The 20,939-nt window shown below is 34.5% G+C and overlaps 3 protein-coding genes across 7 annotated transcripts; all 3 read left to right on the top strand.

The window, feature by feature from the left end:
• Positions 1-229: 229 nt before the first annotated feature.
• Positions 230-7,673, top strand: LOC7470033 (adenylate kinase 5, chloroplastic). 4 transcript variants are annotated; one of them, XM_052448890.1, is made up of 20 exons: positions 231-587; positions 713-817; positions 1,422-1,550; positions 1,642-1,847; positions 2,337-2,457; positions 2,719-2,793; positions 2,887-2,980; positions 3,925-3,977; positions 4,109-4,237; positions 4,816-4,851; positions 4,919-4,999; positions 5,074-5,212; positions 5,414-5,493; positions 5,596-5,661; positions 6,071-6,100; positions 6,187-6,296; positions 6,767-6,904; positions 7,089-7,118; positions 7,200-7,255; positions 7,365-7,673. In XM_052448890.1, exons 1-19 carry the CDS (start codon positions 378-380, stop codon positions 7,222-7,224), a joined length of 1,857 nt encoding a protein of 618 aa, XP_052304850.1. In that variant the 5' UTR covers positions 231-377; the 3' UTR covers positions 7,225-7,255; positions 7,365-7,673. The 4 variants fall into 4 exon arrangements, with proteins under 4 accessions (XP_052304851.1, XP_052304850.1, XP_024445420.2 ...); XM_024589650.2 differs by having other exon boundaries at positions 236-587; positions 1,642-1,776; positions 2,311-2,457; XM_052448891.1 differs by lacking the exons at positions 7,200-7,255; positions 7,365-7,673 and having other exon boundaries at positions 230-587; positions 7,089-7,122.
• A 2,612-nt stretch (positions 7,674-10,285) lies between these two features.
• On the top strand, positions 10,286-13,458 carry LOC7470032 (sugar carrier protein A). The gene is made up of 4 exons (XM_002325122.4): positions 10,286-10,762; positions 11,528-11,847; positions 12,020-12,646; positions 12,783-13,458. The coding sequence occupies exons 1-4, from the start codon at positions 10,618-10,620 to the stop codon at positions 13,251-13,253; spliced, it is 1,563 nt and encodes a 520-aa protein (XP_002325158.4). The 5' UTR covers positions 10,286-10,617; the 3' UTR covers positions 13,254-13,458.
• Positions 13,459-17,568: 4,110 nt separating this feature from the next.
• LOC7470031 (uncharacterized) lies at positions 17,569-20,444 on the top strand. 2 transcript variants are annotated; one of them, XM_024589490.2, is made up of 3 exons: positions 17,569-17,708; positions 18,504-18,730; positions 19,902-20,444. In XM_024589490.2, the coding sequence occupies exons 2-3, from the start codon at positions 18,548-18,550 to the stop codon at positions 20,160-20,162; spliced, it is 444 nt and encodes a 147-aa protein (XP_024445258.1). In that variant the 5' UTR covers positions 17,569-17,708; positions 18,504-18,547; the 3' UTR covers positions 20,163-20,444. The 2 variants fall into 2 exon arrangements, with proteins under 2 accessions (XP_024445258.1, XP_002325157.2); XM_002325121.4 differs by having other exon boundaries at positions 17,610-17,708; positions 18,501-18,730.
• The last annotated feature ends 495 nt before the right edge of the window (positions 20,445-20,939 follow it).

The following is a 20,939-nucleotide window of genomic DNA, read 5'->3' as shown; positions in this document are numbered from 1 at the left end:
GCTTGAAGCAGACGTCATGATACTAAAAAATATATTAGTAAAATTAACCGGGACATTTTCAAGTACTTGGAAATGGTTCACATGGTAAGCGAGTTGAGTACAAAGGATCACTGTGAAAAAGAAAAATTCTCGTAAATTTGATACTGTGCAAAATCCAAAATATCTTCATAACCATAGATCATCTTTTTTCCTTTTCTTTTCTTTTTTTAATCTTTTGAAGCCCTTCAGAGAAAAAAAGGGAGGCCTCAAAAAATGGAAAGAAAAGAATCTGTGGTGTCCGTTAATCCGTTATTCTACTAGCACCTACCATCATCACCTCCTTGTCCTCCGCAAAAAACCTTTGCTTTCTTTCTCTCTGCAAAGAAGACTGACATACAATGTTACCCTCTTCAGTGTCCTCTTTCCACACTACCAATGCCCATTCCACCCCTCTCTCTCCCCTCTCCACTTTCTCTTCCCTCTCTGCCTCCTCCTCCTCTTCTTTTTCATCATCTCTCTCTTTCCAACAATCTTCTCTTCAACATCGCCATCTTGTCTCCTTTGGCCCCCGTTCCAAAACCCTTTTCGGGATAAACTCCAAACCCAAGGTTTGTTTGTTCTTATATATATATATATATATATATATATGAGTGTACTTTCTTTTCCCGGTTTATGACTTAATGTTTAAGTACATGGAGTAAGTTCATATGTCTGTTTTCTTTGGGACTTGCAGGGAATATTGAGGGTGAGTTGTTCCACAAGTGGGCCTTTGAAGGTGATGATATCAGGTGCACCAGCATCTGGCAAAGGCACTCAATGTGAACTAATTGTCAAGAAGGTAACCTTTCATCATTCCTGTTGTAATCTTTAATTCTCCTTTTTTATGGTCACTGGTTGGTTGTTTGAAGCACCAACTTTGGAGTTATTTGGATTATGAGGGTTCACATAGCATTGAATTTATAAATTGGCATGTGGAAATAAGTTATTCTCCCTTTGCAATTCGGTGGGTGGGTGGGGGGCGGAATTTGAATTGCACAAAAGAAGTTTTAATTATTTGCAGTGGGATGGATTGAGGGAAAGGAGAGGGTTAGTTTACGATGCGTAATTGTTTCGAATGAAGAATATTGTCATGTATTTACATGATATAATCATCTTTGAAAATGAATTGGAGAGAGTTTTCCCCTTTGATTAGAAATTGTGTTTAGCTTGTGGCAGAGTATCTAATCGGCTACTCCTATTCGATCTTGTAGTTGATTTCATTTTATTCTGAGAGTAGTTTGTTTAGGCTTCATTCTCTTCAGTCTATCTTCTCACTCAGCTACTCCTAATCGATTTTGGAGTTGGTTTCCTTTCATTGAGAAAGTAGTTTGTTTAGGTCTTATTGTTACGAGTCCAAGTGATGATTACATATTCTCATATTCTATTCTTGTCGAGTCTTACAGTTTGGATTGGTGCACATATCAACTGGTGATCTTCTAAGAGCTGAAGTATCTGCGGAGACAGAAATTGGCAATAAAGCAAAAGAGTTCATGAATGCCGGTCGTCTGGTTCCTGATGAAATTGTGACAGCTGTATTATTTCCTTCATGCACCTTTACTGGCTTCTATATTGTTTTCATTTCCTTTCTCAGGTGCCCAAGGAATGAATTGTCTCATTTTGTAGATGGTGACAGCAAGATTATCATTGGAAGATGCAAAGGAAAAAGGATGGCTTCTAGATGGCTATCCACGGAGTTCTGCCCAAGCAGAAAGTCTTGAAAAACTGAACGTTAGGCCAGATATCTATGTTGTATTGGATGTACGTAAAACAATGATGCTATCTTTGCTTATGATAATGCCAGACAATGATATTGCTCCACTTCCAATGAGGTTATTAGGAATTTATTCACCACAAAACTTATTGGAGAATACCCCAATATTGGCACAAGAAACAGAATTTTCATACATGGATATCAAAATTTATGTACGTTTTGGTGCTCAAAAAAACAGATAAGAGCTTTTAGGATAATTTCAAAATTGTATCTTGTATGTGAATCTGCTGTAATTAGTTTTTCTACCAGTGAAGGAATATTAAATATATGTCTTTAATTGTTATTGTCTTTAATTGTTATTGTCTTCAATGTATCACATACTTTGAATGCCAACACTGGTTTTACATCTGTGATATGTCTTAACAAAATTTTCTCCTATATAGGGGATGCTTTAAATGTTAAATGCTCAGAGTAAGGGCGAAGGTTCTCTGTGATAATATACCTTGGCATGCATTGGACATTTTTCTAGCTCAAACTTTCCGTGTCTTTTATATTCATGAGATGTATCTTTTAATACTCAGGTTCCTGATGAAATTCTGATCGACAGATGTGTTGGTAGAAGGCTTGACCCAGAGACAAGAAAGATTTACCATGTGAAAAATTTCCCTCCTGAGACCGAAGAAATTAAAGCAAGACTTATAACCCGTCCAGATGACACTGAGGAAAAGGTATGACACTGTCACAGTTGTTCATTGCTCATCATTCCATTGTGATATGTACAATTGCGAGTTGAGAAATACTTCCCTGTTTAATTTTTTGTGCTTCTCTATAGCTGTATACCAAGAGATTTTATCCCTCCTAACTCGAGGAAAAGGATCCTTGTTTCTATAACAAGCACTTTACACAAATTGTGTATCTGTTTGAAAACTTTAACTTCTTTTTTCCATCTATACGTCATGTGTATTTGATGCTTTTCAACTTGTCTTTAGGTAAAGGCACGTCTTGATATATACAAGAAAAATGCAGAAGCGATCTTGTCCACCTACTCAAACATTATGGTTAAGGTAATTTCAATTTTTCTTATTGTTATTCTATTTCACTTATTCTGCTAATTTTCTGTCTGTAATTTTTGTTTGTCACTTCATCTTAAAATGCAGCTTGATGGAAACCGGTCAAAAGAAGTAGTCTTCAAAGAAATAGATTCTTTGTTATCTCAAGTGCAGAGAGATGAAGTAAAATTGGTAAAATCTGGTATGTGTTTTCAAGTTTTGAAGTGCTTTATGCTAGTTTGCACAAGATTTATATCTTTGACAAGATCAATATTCTCTCCTTTTTCTGGCTATCAAAACTACTCTAGAAGTGAAAACATTCTTTGAAGCATTTTGATAGACTCTTGGTTTTATCTTGTGCTTAACATCAGTTGTTCACTTGTTTTAAATCAACTTAGACTAATTACCAATCCACATGTTGCTTCTATGACTAGATTATTTGAAGTGAATGCTCTTCCTCCATTGTGCGAACCCCAGAACCATTAATTTAGATTATTTTTTTTTGCATTGACAAACTGTTCTTATCAATTTATAAAACAGATTCTGCTACTCATCAACCAATATGATAAGATCTCCTTATGGCCTCTGCCTAGTGTGAAAAATAATAGTTTTCACAAGAGGAACCTTTTTTCCCAAATTAAACCTTGCATTTCTTTTGGAACCTAAATAATACACTTTTTAAGTTGTTGGCCTTTTTATTTTATTTTTTCACAATTGATCTAGAAAGTCTTTTAAATTTGCAGCTATATAAATATGTATATAAGAAGAAAATGAGTTTATCCTATTCCATTACCTTCTCCCTATGACTAGGTCTTTTGCTTAGAGCAAGCTGCAAAGCAGGTTCTTGCTGCTAGTGAAGCTAATAAATTGCTGAAAATAATATTTTTTTCTTCTGTGTATTATTACTTCCACACATGTTGCTTCCTACATGCCGTTTCTGGAGCCATTGAGTTTGCAGCTTTAAAGTTTATTGTTTATTACTCGGTAATTTGAAGTGTAATGAATGTTTTCTTTCCAAGAAACTTAGGTGTCAAGCATGCATGATCTAAGATTCTAAAGAGACTCGTGTGAATTTATGTCATATATCATTAAGTAACATCAATTGATTGAATTCTCCATCCTTATCGTGTTCTTTTCTTCATGCAGAAAATTCAGTTCCTGAAAGTGGAAGTCGCTCTAGTCAGGCATCAGTTAGCCAGGTATATGGTTAAAGCTATGTTTTCTACAAGTCAATGGTAGCTTTTCTTTACCCAAATTTCGTTTAGATTTTAAGAAAACTCCAAGAAGTAATCCTGTTATACACCCCTTATCTTTATTTAGCTCTTTACAGGATAAATGGAGAGGAATTCCCACTAGATTAAATAATATCCCTCATTCCAGAGAAATCAGGAATTATTTCTACGATGATGTGCTGCAAGCCACACAGAGAGCTGTAAATGATGGTAGAACAAGACTAAGGGTAAGATGCAAATGTTTTGCATATTTTTTTCTACTTGAAACCCAACAGCCTTGATCTAGCAAGCAACACAATTTCTGTTTACTCAACCAGAAATTTTGTTTTCTTGTGTTGTATTTATTGAATTTCACAGTTTATTTAGCATTGAGGTAAGACATTGTTGGCAAACAGCAGAACAAATATCTGTTCTATATCATTACTAAGCTAGATACAAATGCTCCTATGCATTTTTTCTTCAAACTGAAATAATAAAGCGTTTCATATATGGTTAGAGGCAATTTCTTGGCCATTCCTCCCTTTTCTGGTGCAAAGTACCTTTTTTAAGAAGAGTAGCTAAACCACAAACTATGTCATTATCTTTGCTCATAGGCTATAAACAAGAACATGTTGTGTTAGCATGATATTAGCATAATGCTTCTTTTATGCATGAGTGCGTGTTCATGGATGATTGTTTTGGAAGGTTTGCTGAATTTTAGTATATTGTTATGTAGTTTTTGGATCTTATGTAGTTTTTGGATCTGGAAACATGTCTATACCGATTGCATATTAACTTTTGTGTGAACCGTGATCTACATTGACAGGTGGACATTAACATTCCAGAGCTGAACCCGGAAATGGTAAGGAAATTCTTCTATTGAGTTACAGTATGTTTGTTCAGACTTGACCATATCTTATGATCCACAGGATGTTTATCGGATAGGTACCTTAATGGAACTTGTTCGAGTCATTGCTCTTTCATTTTCAGATGATGGAAAGCATGTCAAGGTAATTTAGCTGTCGGGATACAATTCTGTAACTGTTTTTTATTCCTATCCTGTTATTCAGAGTTTTTGAATCAGGTTTGTGTTCAAGGGTCTATGGGGAAAGGTGCACTTGCTGGAATGCCTTTGCAACTGGCCGGTACTCGAAATATTCTGGAGTTCATGGATTGGGGTGATTATGGTGCCAAGGGAACCTTCATCAAGATTGGTTCTATAGGTATGGGATTGAATTAGTAAGTAATTTCATGCTTCCAGTATATGATACTTTAGTCATGCATTTTTATTGAAAGTCAAGTCTTATGACAAGTAGGTTCACATATCTTTCATTGTATCTTCTATACTCATTATCAGGGGCAGTAATAACTTAGGGAACATTGTTTAATCAAATTCTTCATTGATATTTTTTTCATCATTTCAGGGGAACAGGAGGTCAGCGAAGAAGATGATATGTTCATCTTAGTGGCTCCTCAAAATGCAGTAGGGAACTGTATCATAGAAGTAAGTATTTTGGAAATTGCGACATCCTGCTGTCTGAAGAAATTTACTAGACATACTTTAGCTGCATCTTTTATTTTTTTAACCTTGAGGTTGAATCTTCAGGATCTAAAAGCCATGACTGTTGCTGCTGGGAGCCGACCAGTTATTCTTATTAATCCAAAGCTCAAGGTTGGGATTGTTAACTACATTTATCAAAATTTCCTTAGAAAGATTTTTGCTATGTCCATCCTACTTTTCTGTTTGGAGAACAATTAATGGCTGTGAACAATTCATGGTGAACATAACATGCTTTCAAACATGCAAGAATTACCCATTTCATCCAAAAAACTGTCCTGACAAAGAAAATAGCCGTGTTGATCAAATTAGCAAGGTTTTGGTTTTGCTTCTCTTTTTCCTTTTCCTTCTAGCTATCGGGGAAGTGAAGAAATAAATGTTTGAATTATTAAAAGCATTTTATTTTGGTGTTCTCAGCATTTTATGCACTCTGTTACTATGCTTAATGTATTACCGTTTGCTTGCTTGAAACATATTTGTGTGAATAGTATTTGACAATTCCTTTGGATCCCTTCAAATTCAGGACTTACCTGGTTCAAGTGGTATTATGCAAGTAAGTAGTATGCTACCAGCGAGCTCATGTAATTGAGACATCAGTAGGAGTTATCAGTTCCTAAATCCTAAGTTACTTTCTTTTAGACAATGGGCCGGGACAAGAGACTGGAGTATGCTGCTTCCTTTGAAAGTTGCTATTTCTTCCGCCTTCTCTATTATGCAGGAACTCAGTATCCTATTATGGGAGCTCTCAGGTATGATCACCATGAGATTAATACTTTTTGAGGTAACCAAAGTTTAGACCAGATATGATTGTGATTAGGTTTCGTTACATGAGGTTCTAGAGTTTCCACATTCTACTTTCAATTTACTTGTTTTGATATCGATCTAGGTATTGACTTCATTGAAGGTTTTTTTTCTCTTTTCTTTTTCGTTTTCTTTTTCTTTTTTGGTGGCCAAGTCATAAATTGGATCTTTGTAACACTTTGTTCTTTTGAGGAATAATCTTTAATAATTTGATCTTATGAGCCATAAATCAATCGTATATAACCTGCCTGCCTAGACTGGTGTCTTTGTTGTCTGTTGGAAAATATCTGATGTCTGCTAGAACACACTGTATGGAAACTAACAAACAGATTATTGTGTTACCCTGGCAAATTCTTTTCTTCCGGAAGCATTTTTGTGGATGAAACAATGTGAAATAATCTCATCTTATGACTTTTAGGATGTCTTACCCCTATCGTTATGAGCTATACAAGAGAGTGGATCAACCATCAGGGACAGAGAAGTACATGATCTTGTCAACATTTTCTGAAAAGCCAAGTACTGATGATGTAAACGATGCATTCATGGGGAGACCTAGGTAATGTATCCTTGCACAACTGGTGCTATGTGTGTTAAGGAGGCTGCAAAGTTTTCCATCCGTTTCTTAGTTTTTAATCAAAACTACACAAGTGTGCTTGTGTTTTGCGCTTACATATGCATATTTGCAAGTGTAAATCATGCTCTGATGACGAAATCGTATCATTCTGATTTATGTTTTGCAGAAATGGAGCTAAGAAAGCCTCAGGATTTTGGTAAGAAACATCCACGTTTTCCTAAATTAGCACCGTCACCATCATCTTTTCCATCGAGTGATCAATTTCTTTCTCCTGTAGGGGCTTCTTGAGTAGTGTTTTCTGAGCGGAAAGGACTTTTTCACGTCAATATCTCAGTAAGCACACTATAACAGAGCCACTGTGGTCAATAGAATCAATACCTTTCAATCAGTACCAACTGAGAAAATAAAAATGTGAAATTCTCATTCAAATGTTTGGTTTCAGGAATTTGCGAGAGTAACCGTGAAACCTTGGATATGGTTTGATGAGCTTATACTGAATAGGTTTTTTTTTTTTTTTTTTTCCAGTATATCATAGCCTTATGTAAAGAACTGATGTTTCTCTTACATAACTCAAGAACAGTATATATTGGTTGTCTTAACCTGCTTTTGAAGTTCATTTGAACTGCCTATAGTCATGCAAACTGCAATCTTAGCAAGTGGGGAGTGGCATATAGGCCATATAATACTTGTTGAACTAACAGTTCATCTATTTCTTTTGTGATAAAAAAAATTTCACATGGGTTATTGGTAATGTTTGTTTTTTGTGCTTGAGCATGTTTTTTTCAAAAAAATATTCTTTTCTATTTTAAATTAAATTTCTTAATGTTTTTGAATTATTTTAATACACATTGATATTAAAAATAAGTTTTAAAAAGTAAATAAATATTATATATATTAAAAATATATTTTTAAAAGTAACCATTATCATGTCACCTAACAATGCTTTTAAGGATGTACGGTTGATTAATCTCTTTTTGCCATTCTTTTGGTGTACAATAAGGAAATGAGATTCAGATGGTAATGGTGATGGTGATGGTGATCTGTGGTCCATGGTGGAACATCTCCAATCAGTTTTCCTTGCCATTAATGGTGAGATTGATTTTATTATAATTTTATTCCTTTCGTGCTCCATATCCAGGAATCAAGAGGCTTAAATTAAATTGTATTAATTTTTTATTTGAAAAAAAAAAGTAAATGTGTTGACTTTATTAGTAATTAACAAATAATAGTAATGGTTATTCACTATTATACTTTAAAAAAATCGTATCAACAAAATGATGTGTTTAAAGTTCATTCTTTATTTAAAAAATTAAATAAAAAAAATGTTTGAATCTAGTGTAGTTAACGAACTGGTTCATGGGTCTGCAAGTTAACCCGAGTCGACCTGAATTGATCCGATTTGTCGCAATATCAATGTTTAAAAATAAAAAAATATTATCTTAAATATTTTTAAAATTAAATCATATTTTTATCATATTAAATCATAATTTTTTCTATTTTTTTATCAACTTAACCTGATTTCAATCCCGGATCAACCTGTTAGACCGAATTTCAAAACTATGTTTTGAATTTCTCTTCTCGCAGTGTCCTTTGGTTAAAAACGGAAAGAATGGTAAAAAAAAAGAAAAAAAAAAGAGTAAATATCGACGGACCATTAATTAGGCTCAGCTGTATCGGAGATGGGAAGAGTTGCGCATTAACGAAGTGATTGACTTTCATAATATACAGGCATGTTCTTGATCTCTCTGTCACACGCATCGTAGAGATATTAAACTTGTAAGAGCATGGCGGCTAGATGTTCAAGCTTTATAAAACAAATAATAAAATGAATTGACTTATTATGATTGGATTAAAATTCTCAGTTGACTTAGAACTCAATTGATTGATTTAAAAAGAAAATCATATAAAAAACTATTAATTTTTAAAAAAAAAACAATATTATTTTAATCTTTTAAAAAATTATTTTAACCTAATTCTTAATTCGAATCTTGTCCAGATTCATTCATAGTTGGGTTTAATAATTATGATATAAGTAGAGATTTTATTCCAACTTGCATCTTGATATTTTTAAGGTGGTATTTAATATTGTGGTAATGATTACTTTTTAAAATAATTTTTGCTTGAAAATATATTAAAATAATATTTTTTTTAGTTTTTTAAAAATTATTTTTAATATCAAAATATCAAAAAGATATAAAAATATAATTTTTTTTAAAAAAAAATACAGTTTTACCACAAAAACAAACACACCACCATGAGTAAACCTTAATTAAATTTATACTAGCATGGCAGGTAGATGCAACCAATTCAACTTTCATAAAAAAAAAAGATTGGATAAAAAATTTAAGTTAGCTTAGAACTCAATTGATTTAGAAAAAAAACCCTAAAAAAAACTATTGATTTTTTTAAAAAATAAACAATATTATTTTATTGGATTTATCCTTAGTTGAGTTTAATAAAGACTTTATTAAAATAATTTTTAATATAGTATTTAGTATTGTGATAACGATTAATTTTTAAAATAATTTTTATTTGAAAATATATTAAAATAATATTTTTTATTTTTTAAAAAAATATTTTTGATATCAAAACATGATCTAAAAATATAATAAAAAAAAACACAACTTCACCCAAAAAAAAAAAAAAAAACCACACCACCAGTAAACCATAATTAATCCGGTAAAAAAACAATGGACCATTAATCCCATCTCTCCTCTGCCCCAGCTCCCATTGACTCTTGGGAAAGCAAAGGTGGGAGAGATAGAGAGAGTTGCGCGTGGGGACCTTTGCTAGGCATGTGCTTGTCCAGGTAAGTTTAATAAATGTATATCAAAATAAGAGACCTTGGCATGCAACGAAAGCATCTACAATGAACAATTCCAAATTGGAAAATTAAAATGCAGATAAAATTAAAAAAAATAAAAAAAGCAAGAGAGAATCAGAATCTTATATCCAACAAAAGCAAGCTAGCAAACTCTCATTAAAGTCTTGCTCTCCACAAGTGGAAAGAAAACGTAGATGATGAAATGGATCTGGAAATCAATATCAACCCTCAAAGGCTCCCCTATCTCCTATCTATATTTACTTGGAAATGACTGGACAATATAATTTTCTGCTATTCCAAATCTATACACAGTTATCTAATCATGGATAAAAGAATGTTTAATTAATCAATTTTTTTTTAGTATTTTACTAGAAATGGTGCCAAAGATAATACGAAACCTAAAATATGAAGTTTGAATTTGAATAACATATTAAAATAATTATTAAATTTAAACTCAATGTATAATATCATATTAAGAGAAAATTGCAAATAAAGACATTGTAAGAAACCATAATATTAAATTTGGATACCATTTATTTTACTACCAAATTGACTCCTCAATGACAACACATAAATATCCACCCCGAACTGTATGCTGTATTGCCTACAGCCATCCATCAGAGTGATGTGCTACCATATATAGTTGTGGTTATAGAAGATTAATAGTTTCCATGTGCTCCCCCATGTCTGTGCAAAGTTACTGATAAACCAGTTTTTTTGCATGCTTCACACTATAGTTTTTGATTCCCACATGATCAGAGTTGAGGTTATAAGAGATTGATTTTTCTTTTGTTGAATTCTCTCTGGAAAACCAAGAAAAGGGTCTGTGCCTCTCTGTTGATTCTGGTAGAAATTTGCTTGAGCTTTGAAGATGGCAGGAGGGCATTTTGGGCCGGCTGGTGTGGCCAAGGAGAGAGCAGGGCAGTATCAAGGGAAAGTCACCTTTTCTGTCATCATTGCATGTGTTGTCGCTGCTGTTGGTGGCTCTCTCTTTGGCTATGATATTGGGATCTCAGGTGCTTAATTTTTTTTTCACTTTCTCTTGATCAAAAGTTGATAGAGATGGATATATAATATATTCTGAACTGCTGTTGTTTTTGTGGAAAACTACGTTGAGAGAATATTCTAGTTGTGGAGAGGGTGAGAGTTAGGTGTCAAAGGCAATAATGAAACAGAAAGTGAAAAGTTTTCTGGATATCTGGCAAAGGAAATGGATAAAACAAGACTTCAAACCAAAAGGTCTTCTTGCACATTTCTGAAATTATAATGTCGATGAAAGATTTAAATCAATAATCGATCATTCAATTTCTGCCCAAAGAAATGCGAAATTTGTAATTGTAATATTGAAATTGATCATTGGCAGAATGATGAGAAACTGTGATAATTTCTTGAGGCTCTTGTCTTGAAAAATAGATGTTGTTGGCTGCCTATTGGAGATATCGTTTCCAGCTGGAAACAGATAATCTTGACGTAACCAGTGTTTAGAAGACTCCATTGACCATCGTTGATAATGAGGATACCAGATGAGCCCTCCTTGTATGATCATTTTTTGTTGAATTTTCATTGGAGATATCATGTTGATTCAATTTGCAATTTGGGTTTTTAATGCTGTCATCTTAACTTAAGGATCATGATGATTAGAGATCAGTTGGCATCAATCAACTGAGAAATGTTATGAAAAGTAAAAAAACAATATCTTGAAAAATGTTGGAGTTCTGTAACCTCTTGGATTCTGCTTCAAAAACTGAAATTTTTGTTATATTAACTTCAATGATTAACAGGAGGAGTAACATCAATGGATGGCTTTCTTATGAAATTCTTCCCTGGTGTTTATGAAAAGAAGCAGCATGTACACGAAAACAACTACTGCAAGTACAATAACCAAGGATTATCAGCCTTTACATCTTCCCTCTACCTTGCCGGTTTGGTTGCATCTCTGGTTGCAAGTCCTGTTACAAGAATTTATGGACGTCGAGCAAGTATAATCTGTGGTGGTGTCAGCTTTCTCATTGGAGCTACCTTAAATGCCTCGGCCATCAACCTGGCAATGCTTCTCTTGGGCCGAATCATGCTTGGTGTCGGCATTGGATTCGGAAATCAGGTACTCCATTCTGCTTCAAGCTATTTCGTGTAACAAAGCACATTCTTTATCATAAGATTTGGAAACGAATTGGAATCAAAAGAGAGCGGATGTGTTGCAGTAATCCCTTAGTCTTTTCTTTTTTTCCATTTTACTAATATACTAGTGCATCCATGCTACTCTTGCTTCACAGGCTGTCCCAGTATACTTATCAGAGATGGCACCAACTCATCTTAGAGGAGCACTGAACATGATGTTTCAGCTAGCAACCACCACCGGAATCTTTACGGCAAACATGATTAATTATGGAACACAGAAGCTTGAACCGTGGGGATGGAGACTCTCCCTAGGTCTAGCAGCAGTTCCAGCTGTCTTGATGACAGTGGGAGGGATAGTTCTGTCCGAGACACCTAATAGTTTAATAGAACGAGGAATGCAAGATGAAGGGAGAAAAGTCCTCGAGAAAATCAGAGGAACTAAAAATGTTGATGCGGAGTTTGAAGACATGGTGGACGCAAGCGAGTTGGCTAACTCGATCAAGCATCCATTCAGAAACATCCTTACAAAAAGGAACAGGCCTCAACTGGTTATGGCAATCCTGCTGCCAGCATTTCAGATTCTGACAGGAATAAATTCTATTCTCTTCTATGCTCCAGTACTGTTTCAAAGTATGGGATTTGGAGGCAATGCTTCCCTCTACGCCTCAGCTGTGACTGGAGGAGTTCTTTGTTCCTCTACCTTTATTACCATTGCAACAGTCGATAGAGTAGGCCGGAGATTTTTACTTATCAGTGGTGGAATACAAATGATAATATGCCAGGTAAACATTCACTCCTCTTTCATGTGCATTGGCTAAAGTAGTCCGGCATGTGTCAATTCCATAACTACATCATAGAGGGTAGAACCTTAATCACCTCTGGCCTCAAAAAACCATAACTACTTGATTTGTGAAACAGGTAATTGTTTCTGTAATCTTGAGGTTGAAATTCGGGGAGAACCAGCACCTGTCAAAAGGTTTCTCGGTGTTGGTTGTCGTTATGATTTGCTTGTTTGTTCTAGCCTTTGGATGGTCATGGGGCGGGCTTGGCTGGACCATTCCAAGCGAGATATTTCCGCTGGAAACCCGATCAGCTGGACAAGGCATTACAGTAGCTGTAAATCTTCTTTTCACTTTTGCTATAGCTCAGTCTTTCCTATCCCTCCTTTGCGCGTTCAAGTTTGGAATCTTCCTCTTCTTTGCTTGCTGGGTTCTTCTCATGACCATTTTCGTCTACTTCTTCCTCCCTGAAACCAAGGGCGTTCCTATTGAAGAGATGATATTCATGTGGAGAAAGCATTGGTTCTGGAAGAGAATAGTGCCTGGGAATCCAAATGATGAGGACGGTTCGACAGAATTAGGTGAAAGAGTTGAAAGGACAACAGAGTGAACTTGGCATCATCTAGTGATCAAGACATCGTACAAGAAAGGCCTAAATAAACATGCAATTCACAAACAAAAAAGAGCCATGATTGTTAGCCACGTGACCTTAAGTAGATGGATGAGGATGTTCAAGCACTGGACCCAACCCTGCGTTATGTAATGATCTTATTTTTACATTATCAATTTAGTTATCACTAGTTTATTCGGCCGCATTTTTTCCTGTTGGTTTCAAATTATTTGAAACGTAAAAATATATTTAGATTGTTTAAAAAATTTCAATATTATCACTAAATTTGGTATAACTGTTTAAACTTAAAAAAAATTTGTTAACGGAGACTCACACGCCTAGCTCATCTTTTGTTGTCCACCATTCTTTTTTTTTTTAAAAATAAACATATATAATATAATAAGATGAGACAAGGTAGCTTGGTCAGACTACGCTAAGGGAAAAGAGAGAAGGGCAGAGGATAGAGAGAGAGGAGATGAAGCTACCTTGTAGCTTGAAAATGTTGAAAAAGTACTATTTATTTGTAATGAATAGCCTCACCATATTTTCAATCTCCTAATAAAAAGAGATGGGGAGGATTGAGGATTGAGGAAGAAGAGAGAGAAAATAAAGGATGAAGCTTGTTCTAAACATGCTTTACATAGTAAACATTATTCATGAATAATAAACGAGACTATATCGAGCTAAATGATAAGAGAGAAAGAGAGAAAGGGATGGAGCTTGGCCTAAACGACCATGAATAATATGATTAAGTTCGAGACTTGTTTTGAATGAGCTTTGCTTGGTAAACACTATTATAAATAACAAATGCTATTCATAAATAGTAAACGAGACTATATCGAGCTAAAGGATGATAGAAAAAATAAAGAGATGGAGCTTTGCCCAACTGAGCTTCTTCTTCTCTCCTTTTGTTTTCTTTTTTGTTGTATTATCACTTGTCAATTAAAGTCTTGTAAACATACATGTTTGGAAGACTTTAACTAGCTAAAGAGAGAGAGAAAATACTTACGGTGTAAAAGTTTACCTTTGTGGCTATGATTGCACAAAAGTGTCACGTGTATAGGCATGCCTTTGAATGCTTGCTTGTTGAGAGATTTTTGTCAATGTTTGATGGAGAAATATACATGATATTTCTAAAGACAATAGTAACAGGGACCTGAAGATAGTTGATCGTAGAGACCTTGAGATATTGGTCACGAGGACCTGGAAAAATATGGTCACATGGACCTGGAGATAATGGTTATAGGGACTTAGAGATAGTGGTCACATAGACCTGGAGAAATTTAGTTACAAGGACCTGGAGACATGTGGTCACGGGACCTAAAAAAATGGATGTACTTATGATTAAGAGACTGACTAACTGTCAAGTCTATCATCACTTACACTCCCTGTCATTTACAAGCTATTAGTCATTAGTATTATTCATGGAATAGTAAATTCAATGTGAAGCTTGATTAGAACGATCCTTGAAAAATACTATTCATGAATAGTAATGAATATTATTCATGGATACTAAAACCAATTTATGCATAATACTATAATAGTAAATTAGTAATACTATTTATGAATAGTAAAACTGAATTATGTATAGTACTAGCTTAGTTAAAACAAAATATTATTTTATTAAAAGACACAAAAGATGGAGATTTAAATCTTTAGAGATAATCCATGGATTATTTGATCTCAGGCAGTGGTGTAAGTGCGCATGCCTCTCTCCTTAGCTCTAAATGCTTTTCTTTTCTCACAAATTGGTGGAGGTGACCTCTTATGATCAATCGTTCTATCTATTTTCTAAGTGCACGACACTTTTTAATGTCATACCCATTGTCATGATGAAAGAGATATAATTTATTTGGGTCTTTTGTGTCTTAACCACCTTTCATTGTGAGAAGTCTTTTTCTTAAATAACAACTAGCACCTTTATCTATGTGGTGGTTAGATGTGTGGCTATGAGCTTGGGAAACATTAAACAATAAAGGATATGCTCTATAGTGTTCCTTTGGATATTCTTATTAGAAATAATGGCTTGGTAGAGACTTTGCCCGTACATGGAAATGTGGGTGACCTTGTCTGGTTATACTAACTTCTTCCACATTAATGTAATTTTTCATCGCGTGTTTAATGCCAAAGATATTTTTATCATAAAATGTGTATAACATTTTCCATAAAGAATAGTTATAGACCTTATTGATAAGGGCTTCAATAGTGATGGGTTCAAGTAGATTCTACACGCTTAACATTTCTTAATTGAACCTTTAGAGATATACCTTAATACTTTCATCTTCTCGCTGTGTAACTGCAAAGAGTTCTGTGATACTTTTTCTGGCAAAAATTCTTGTGCTAAATTAGAGATGAGCTGCTCTATATAGAGATCATGAAGATTTGGGATAAAGTCAGGTTTAAGGCTATAAAACCATAACTTAGTAGATCTATAAAAAGTTATTGGAAAAACTTTGCTTATAGCATCAGTGTCTTGTGTGAAAAGTTCTAGGATACTTCTCATATTTTATATGTACTTCCACAGGTTTATGAGTCCCTCATAGTTATCTAAATCGACTTTTGCAGAGACACAATCTTTGAAGAGTTGAGCGTGTAACATTTTTATAACAAAGTGGAGTCTTTTGATGGCTCATAAACAAGTGGAGTCATAGAGGTTATCTTATGCCTAAGTCTTTTTTTGGTGGAGTAAGGTGATGGAGACCGATGGTGATTGAATTGTTTAGAGTTTCTCGTGTAAGAATGAGGTGTATAGCTTCTTTAAAGTGTTGAAGTGAGTGTTACACACTTGCATGTCATTCTGCCCCGTTTCTCCAGGGAACTAGAGTTGTATATATATATATTTGGTGCATGGATAAGAGCTTGTTATTATACAGGGGAAAAGGTACAAAGACATAGTTGCATCGTTGCAACAACATCGTTAAGTAAATTAACTTGTTTGCAAAACTGTTAGAGTCCTAGGGGAGTTGGAGTCTCTGTGGGGAGATCAATCACTCTCTACCGCTCTAAAGTTTCATCGACCATGAATTTTTTTTAAAAAAAAAGGTGAAAGGGAATGAACTAACTTTTTGTTCAAGTTCTCACAGGCGATGCTACTGATGAAGTTGTGGAAAAATCTCACAAAAAAATATTGACTTTTCTTAGCTTATTAGTTCTGGGCTTTAGTCATACCTATAAAACAAGTCCCTTGTTAAAAAAAAGGGGGACACTATGATACTTAAATCAATATTTGAATTCTTCTCAAATGACAAACAAGTGAAAATTTAAAAAGATAAAAATAATATTTTTTGTGTGTAGAAAAGAGAAGTGCATTCTTTATAAAATAGAGAGGTATAAAGATAAGTGTTTAAACCCTCCCTCCCTCTCTCAAAATCTGAAAATATATAGCTTAAAAAACATCTAGAGAAATATCTAAGAAAATATATTATTCTTGAATAGTATGAATAATGATGAATAATACCATGCAAATAACATTATTCATTAATAGTAAAACGAGGTGAGACAATGTAGCTTTGTCAGACCGAGCCAAAGAAATAGAGAAAAAGAGAGGGGAGAGAAAGAAAAAGGAGAAGAAGCTACCTTGTAGCTTGAATGTGTTGATAAAGTACTATTAATTTATATTATATAGCCTCATCATGTTTTCTTTTTTTATTGAAGAGAGATGATGAAGAGAGAGGAAAAGGTGGAGCTTGGTCTAACTAAGTCGAGGGACTCAAGATTCATTCTGAACAAGCTTTATATAGTAAATATTATTTATAAACAGTAAACAAAACTATATCAAGTTAAGTGATGAGAGAGAAAAAAAAAAGGGTGAAGCTTGGTCTGAATGATCATAGATAGTATGATCGAGTATTAGATTCGTTCTGAATAAGTTTTATTTAATAAATATTATTCATGAATAGTAAATAAAACTATACCGAGCTAGGAGACGAGAGAGAAAGTGAGTAAATAAGATTATACTAAAAAAAATATTTAGTTTCATTTTGCCTTTATATTTTAGAAACCGAAAAATTCACTTGGAATCAAATTGAAAAAATCAAGCCCAACTGAACCAAAAAAAAAAAAATATAAACTTGCTAAATCAAAATCTGTCAAAATATTCCAACTAAAAACCCATTCATTCCATACCTATTGCTTTAGCTAGGATAAGATACTGTATTATCTGATTAAAATTGGGTTCTCATCGAGTTTGAAACAGATTAGGCATTTTACTCTTTATATATTTTTTTAAAATATATTTATGTGCAGTATTAATTATTAGATTTTTAATTCGTCGGCTCGCATTTAGGCCCATGTATTTCCTTGGGCCTGTCCTTGTGCTCTTATGCTCTATATAGTCGTTCCTGGTCCCAAAAACAAAACAGTACAAAGCAAAACCCGGAAGCAGAGCGAACAAGGGTTTAGCTAGCGTTTCCAAATCCAAAGCGCTCCAGTGAGTCTAGAACCCGCCGCCACCAGGTTCTCTCTCTTCTTATCAATCAGTAACAATGTTTTAGTTGTTATCGCAGTTATCTTTTTCATTTTCTCTGTAAAAGTAAAACAAGAAAAAGAAATCTGCATCTCCACTGTTGTTTCTCAAGATTCACTACACCTACAAAAAGAACAGAATTTTTTATTTTTTTCATCTTGATGTTCTGGCATGATTTATGTTTTTTTTTCTTCTTGATGTTCTGACATGATTAATCTTACCCTTTAGTTGTTTTATAAAATGGGGCAATGAAGTATGTTTTTGTTTTTGCTGGTAGTAGAAATGAGCATTTGGTGTTCGATGACAGTTAGGTCTAAAGCTTTGGACTGGCGATACATTAAAGAGTGTTATCAAATGTTTTTATTGCAGCTGGCCGAGCTGGTTGGCTCTAGTATTGCCATTCAGTAAGTTAATACAGCAGCATATAGTAAAACTAGGGGCACAAATCAGCTCTTCATGTAGTAGTTTCAGCAGTGCAAGATAGATGGTGCCCTACACTATTTTGAAATTTATGCAAATACTTTTTTTTTGTATATCAGAAAATGGCCGAAAGAGTTTTGAGAGTTTCGTTTTTCTTCCTTAAAAACTAAATTCATTCTTTATTGGCTGATGTTGCAGTAAATATGATAATGGTGTACTGGGTTTTGCTTTGAAATTTGTTTGTCTGTCTTATTTATAGCTATTGATTTTAATATGCTTGATTGAGGCATTAGAATTGATGTTTACAGAGACCTAATTGTATAAAAAAGTTTTGTATATTCTAATGGACAACTCTGCTTCAGCAGTTTGGTAAACTAGCTTGGATTGAGGAAGATAAGAAAGAGTGAAGATGCCTCTTTATGATTGTATGCTCATGTTGAAACCTCATGTACGAAAGGAAGCATTGATGGACTTGGTTGCTCGAGTAGGCAAGCATGTTTATAGTAGAAATGGTGTTGTCACTGATATAAAATCATTTGGCACTGTTCAACTGGGGTATGGTATTAAGAAGCTCGATGGTAGACATTATCAGGTGAATATGCTGCTGCTGTGGAATTTGGTATAACTCAGCAATGCTTCTTATTATGTTGTAAGATGAGCTCACCATCCTCTGAAATCTGAATCCTTTTGGTTTCTTCTGTCCGTATCAAGAATCTGTGTTTTTTTTTATAAAAAAAAATGGCAAGTCTTTTGATTCATTATGTTGATTGCAAGTTCTCTATTATAAACTTTTTATCTGGGGATTCTTCCAGTTTAGGGGTTTTGATTTAGTGTCATACAATATCAGAGTAAACTAAAATCTTGAAATGGCTGCAGGGTGGTTTAATAAATTTCTAAAACCTTTTGTTTAGTGGTGATGGTTGGATGTTTACTACTTTGTTTAGAGTTCCTCACTGCCTCATTTATTAAAATCATTTCCATGGAAATTTCACATCAAGGATGACCAACTATAACATGCAAATTTTACTGGAGGAAGATATGCTGGATGAGTGGGTGGTTTTTGACTGTGGTCTTAGGTCTTTATAGTTACGATGACCATGGGATTAGAGCAGGTACACATGCAGATTTTATTCTAAGTCTTGCTGTTACCAGCCAAAAAATATACTTTGAGATGATGAAAGATTATTCAATGATAGTGATAAGAAACTTTTTTGGAGAAGGAACTGTGATGATAACTTGGAATTTCATAAATAGGGAAAAAGAGGATTTTGATAAAACCACTCTCTTATCCATTAAGTATTTTTGAAATTGATGCGTCTTGAAATTGAAAATTTCTCTATCTGTACTCATATCCAAGGTCTGCTAGCGTGGCTATCTTTGTCTTGTTAAGTCAAACTAGTTTTGTTGGGTCCTTTCAGTTGAGTTTCATGTTAAGTTCCAAGGAATCAATGTGGACACCCCTTGATAAGAGCTTTCTTATGAATGAATTTTATGTCTCTGGTTTCTTGCATGTAGATGGTTTCTTGCATGTAGAGGCGATCAGAGCTGACTTTAATAAATTCTTGCCCTGAATCAGAATTTGATGCTCTATTGGGATTATTAATAGTGGGATGGTTCAGGTTAGATGAACTCCATGGAACATTCTTGCCCTAGCAGAAATATAATAATTGCTCCTTCATCATTCCTGACTCCCAAGAGCGTCATTCTGATTTCACTTTCACTGGACATTTTTATGAGTTGATTTGACTATTATATTTGGTTAGGGCCAACTGATGCAAATAACAATGATGGCCACACCTAACATCAACAAGGAGCTGCATTACCTGAACAAGGAGGATCGCCTGCTGCGTTGGCTTCTTGTTAAACACCGGGACATAAAATTTGGGCTAGAATTCATGGATGAAGATGATGAAGATGGCGAGTTTGATTTCAGTGAATTCCCTCGGGACAGCATTTTTGACAACGACAACAGTGATGATTATGAAGACAGCAGCCACGATGAGGACAATGACGGCGACCAATAATCACAAGTAATGGATTTCATAACTGGAGTCGTTCTAAGATTAGGATTTTATTGGCATTACCTCTGCAAATGTATGCGTTGTTGGGAGTGAAAATATATATTGATAAAGTTATCATTGTGCTGCTTGTTTGAGCTTGAGCGCGGGTGATGGGCCTACCTCAACATTTAGGTTGCTAATAGATTAATGTCATTGAAGATGAAGACGTCACCAGTTTGGTTTAATTTCATCTGCATCGTGCATTTGTCCATTGAATAATAAATTTTCTAATGTTCCCAGCTCAAAGTTTTCCAATGTCTTTAAACATCAAATCTTGATATTTCTCATTGTTTGTGCCGGCAGACGAAAGTCAAAGAAACCAGTGAGAATCTGACGGAGTCCCTTTATGCCGTGTCTGGTAACACTGGGTTGTGGGCACGAATAAATCATGGGCGTTAATATTTATGAATGGTTTGAAATCTCTAGTCTTTCTCAGCTTTCTACACTGCCCTTGAATGAATCCAGTGAACAAAATACCATGCTGTTTATCTTAACGAGGAAATAAGAGCTAATTAATTCCTTGAGGGATCTTTCTTCTTGAATGGTCGTCATGTGTCGTCTCATGCTTAATCTCTAAGAAATCATTCAAAATGTGGTCTCATTTCACATCTGGTCCCTACCCAATTGTTGCCTGTCAATTTCCAATTGTGGGCAAACGGCGACCGTGTCATAATGGATGCCAGAGCTACAACTGCTGGCTGAATCAATATCCTTGCATGATCACATGATTTAGCAACTCCG

Source organism: Populus trichocarpa, chromosome 18 (assembly GCF_000002775.5).
Source record: "Populus trichocarpa isolate Nisqually-1 chromosome 18, P.trichocarpa_v4.1, whole genome shotgun sequence".
In the NCBI taxonomy this organism is placed as follows: domain Eukaryota; kingdom Viridiplantae; phylum Streptophyta; class Magnoliopsida; order Malpighiales; family Salicaceae; genus Populus; species Populus trichocarpa.
Note: the sequence above shows the minus strand (reverse complement) of the source record. Positions and strands in the feature narration are given on the sequence as shown.

What these genes read in the sequence shown, in the direction of transcription:
- LOC7470033 (XM_052448890.1), top strand. Translation starts at nt 378, where the DNA reads ATGTTACCCTCTTCAGTGTCCTCTTTCCACACTACCAATGCCCATTCC. An exon ending in AGTAAAATTGGTAAAATCTG is followed by an intron (nt 2,981 to 3,924) that starts GTATGTGTTTTC and finishes TTCTTCATGCAG; the next exon opens with AAAATTCAGTTCCTGAAAGT. An exon ending in CAGAGCTGAACCCGGAAATG is followed by an intron (nt 4,852 to 4,918) that starts GTAAGGAAATTC and finishes TATGATCCACAG; the next exon opens with GATGTTTATCGGATAGGTAC.
- LOC7470032 (XM_002325122.4), top strand. Translation starts at nt 10,618, where the DNA reads ATGGCAGGAGGGCATTTTGGGCCGGCTGGTGTGGCCAAGGAGAGAGCA. An exon ending in GCATTGGATTCGGAAATCAG is followed by an intron (nt 11,848 to 12,019) that starts GTACTCCATTCT and finishes CTTGCTTCACAG; the next exon opens with GCTGTCCCAGTATACTTATC. An exon ending in TACAAATGATAATATGCCAG is followed by an intron (nt 12,647 to 12,782) that starts GTAAACATTCAC and finishes TTTGTGAAACAG; the next exon opens with GTAATTGTTTCTGTAATCTT.
- LOC7470031 (XM_024589490.2), top strand. Translation starts at nt 18,548, where the DNA reads ATGCCTCTTTATGATTGTATGCTCATGTTGAAACCTCATGTACGAAAG. An exon ending in TCGATGGTAGACATTATCAG is followed by an intron (nt 18,731 to 19,901) that starts GTGAATATGCTG and finishes ATATTTGGTTAG; the next exon opens with GGCCAACTGATGCAAATAAC.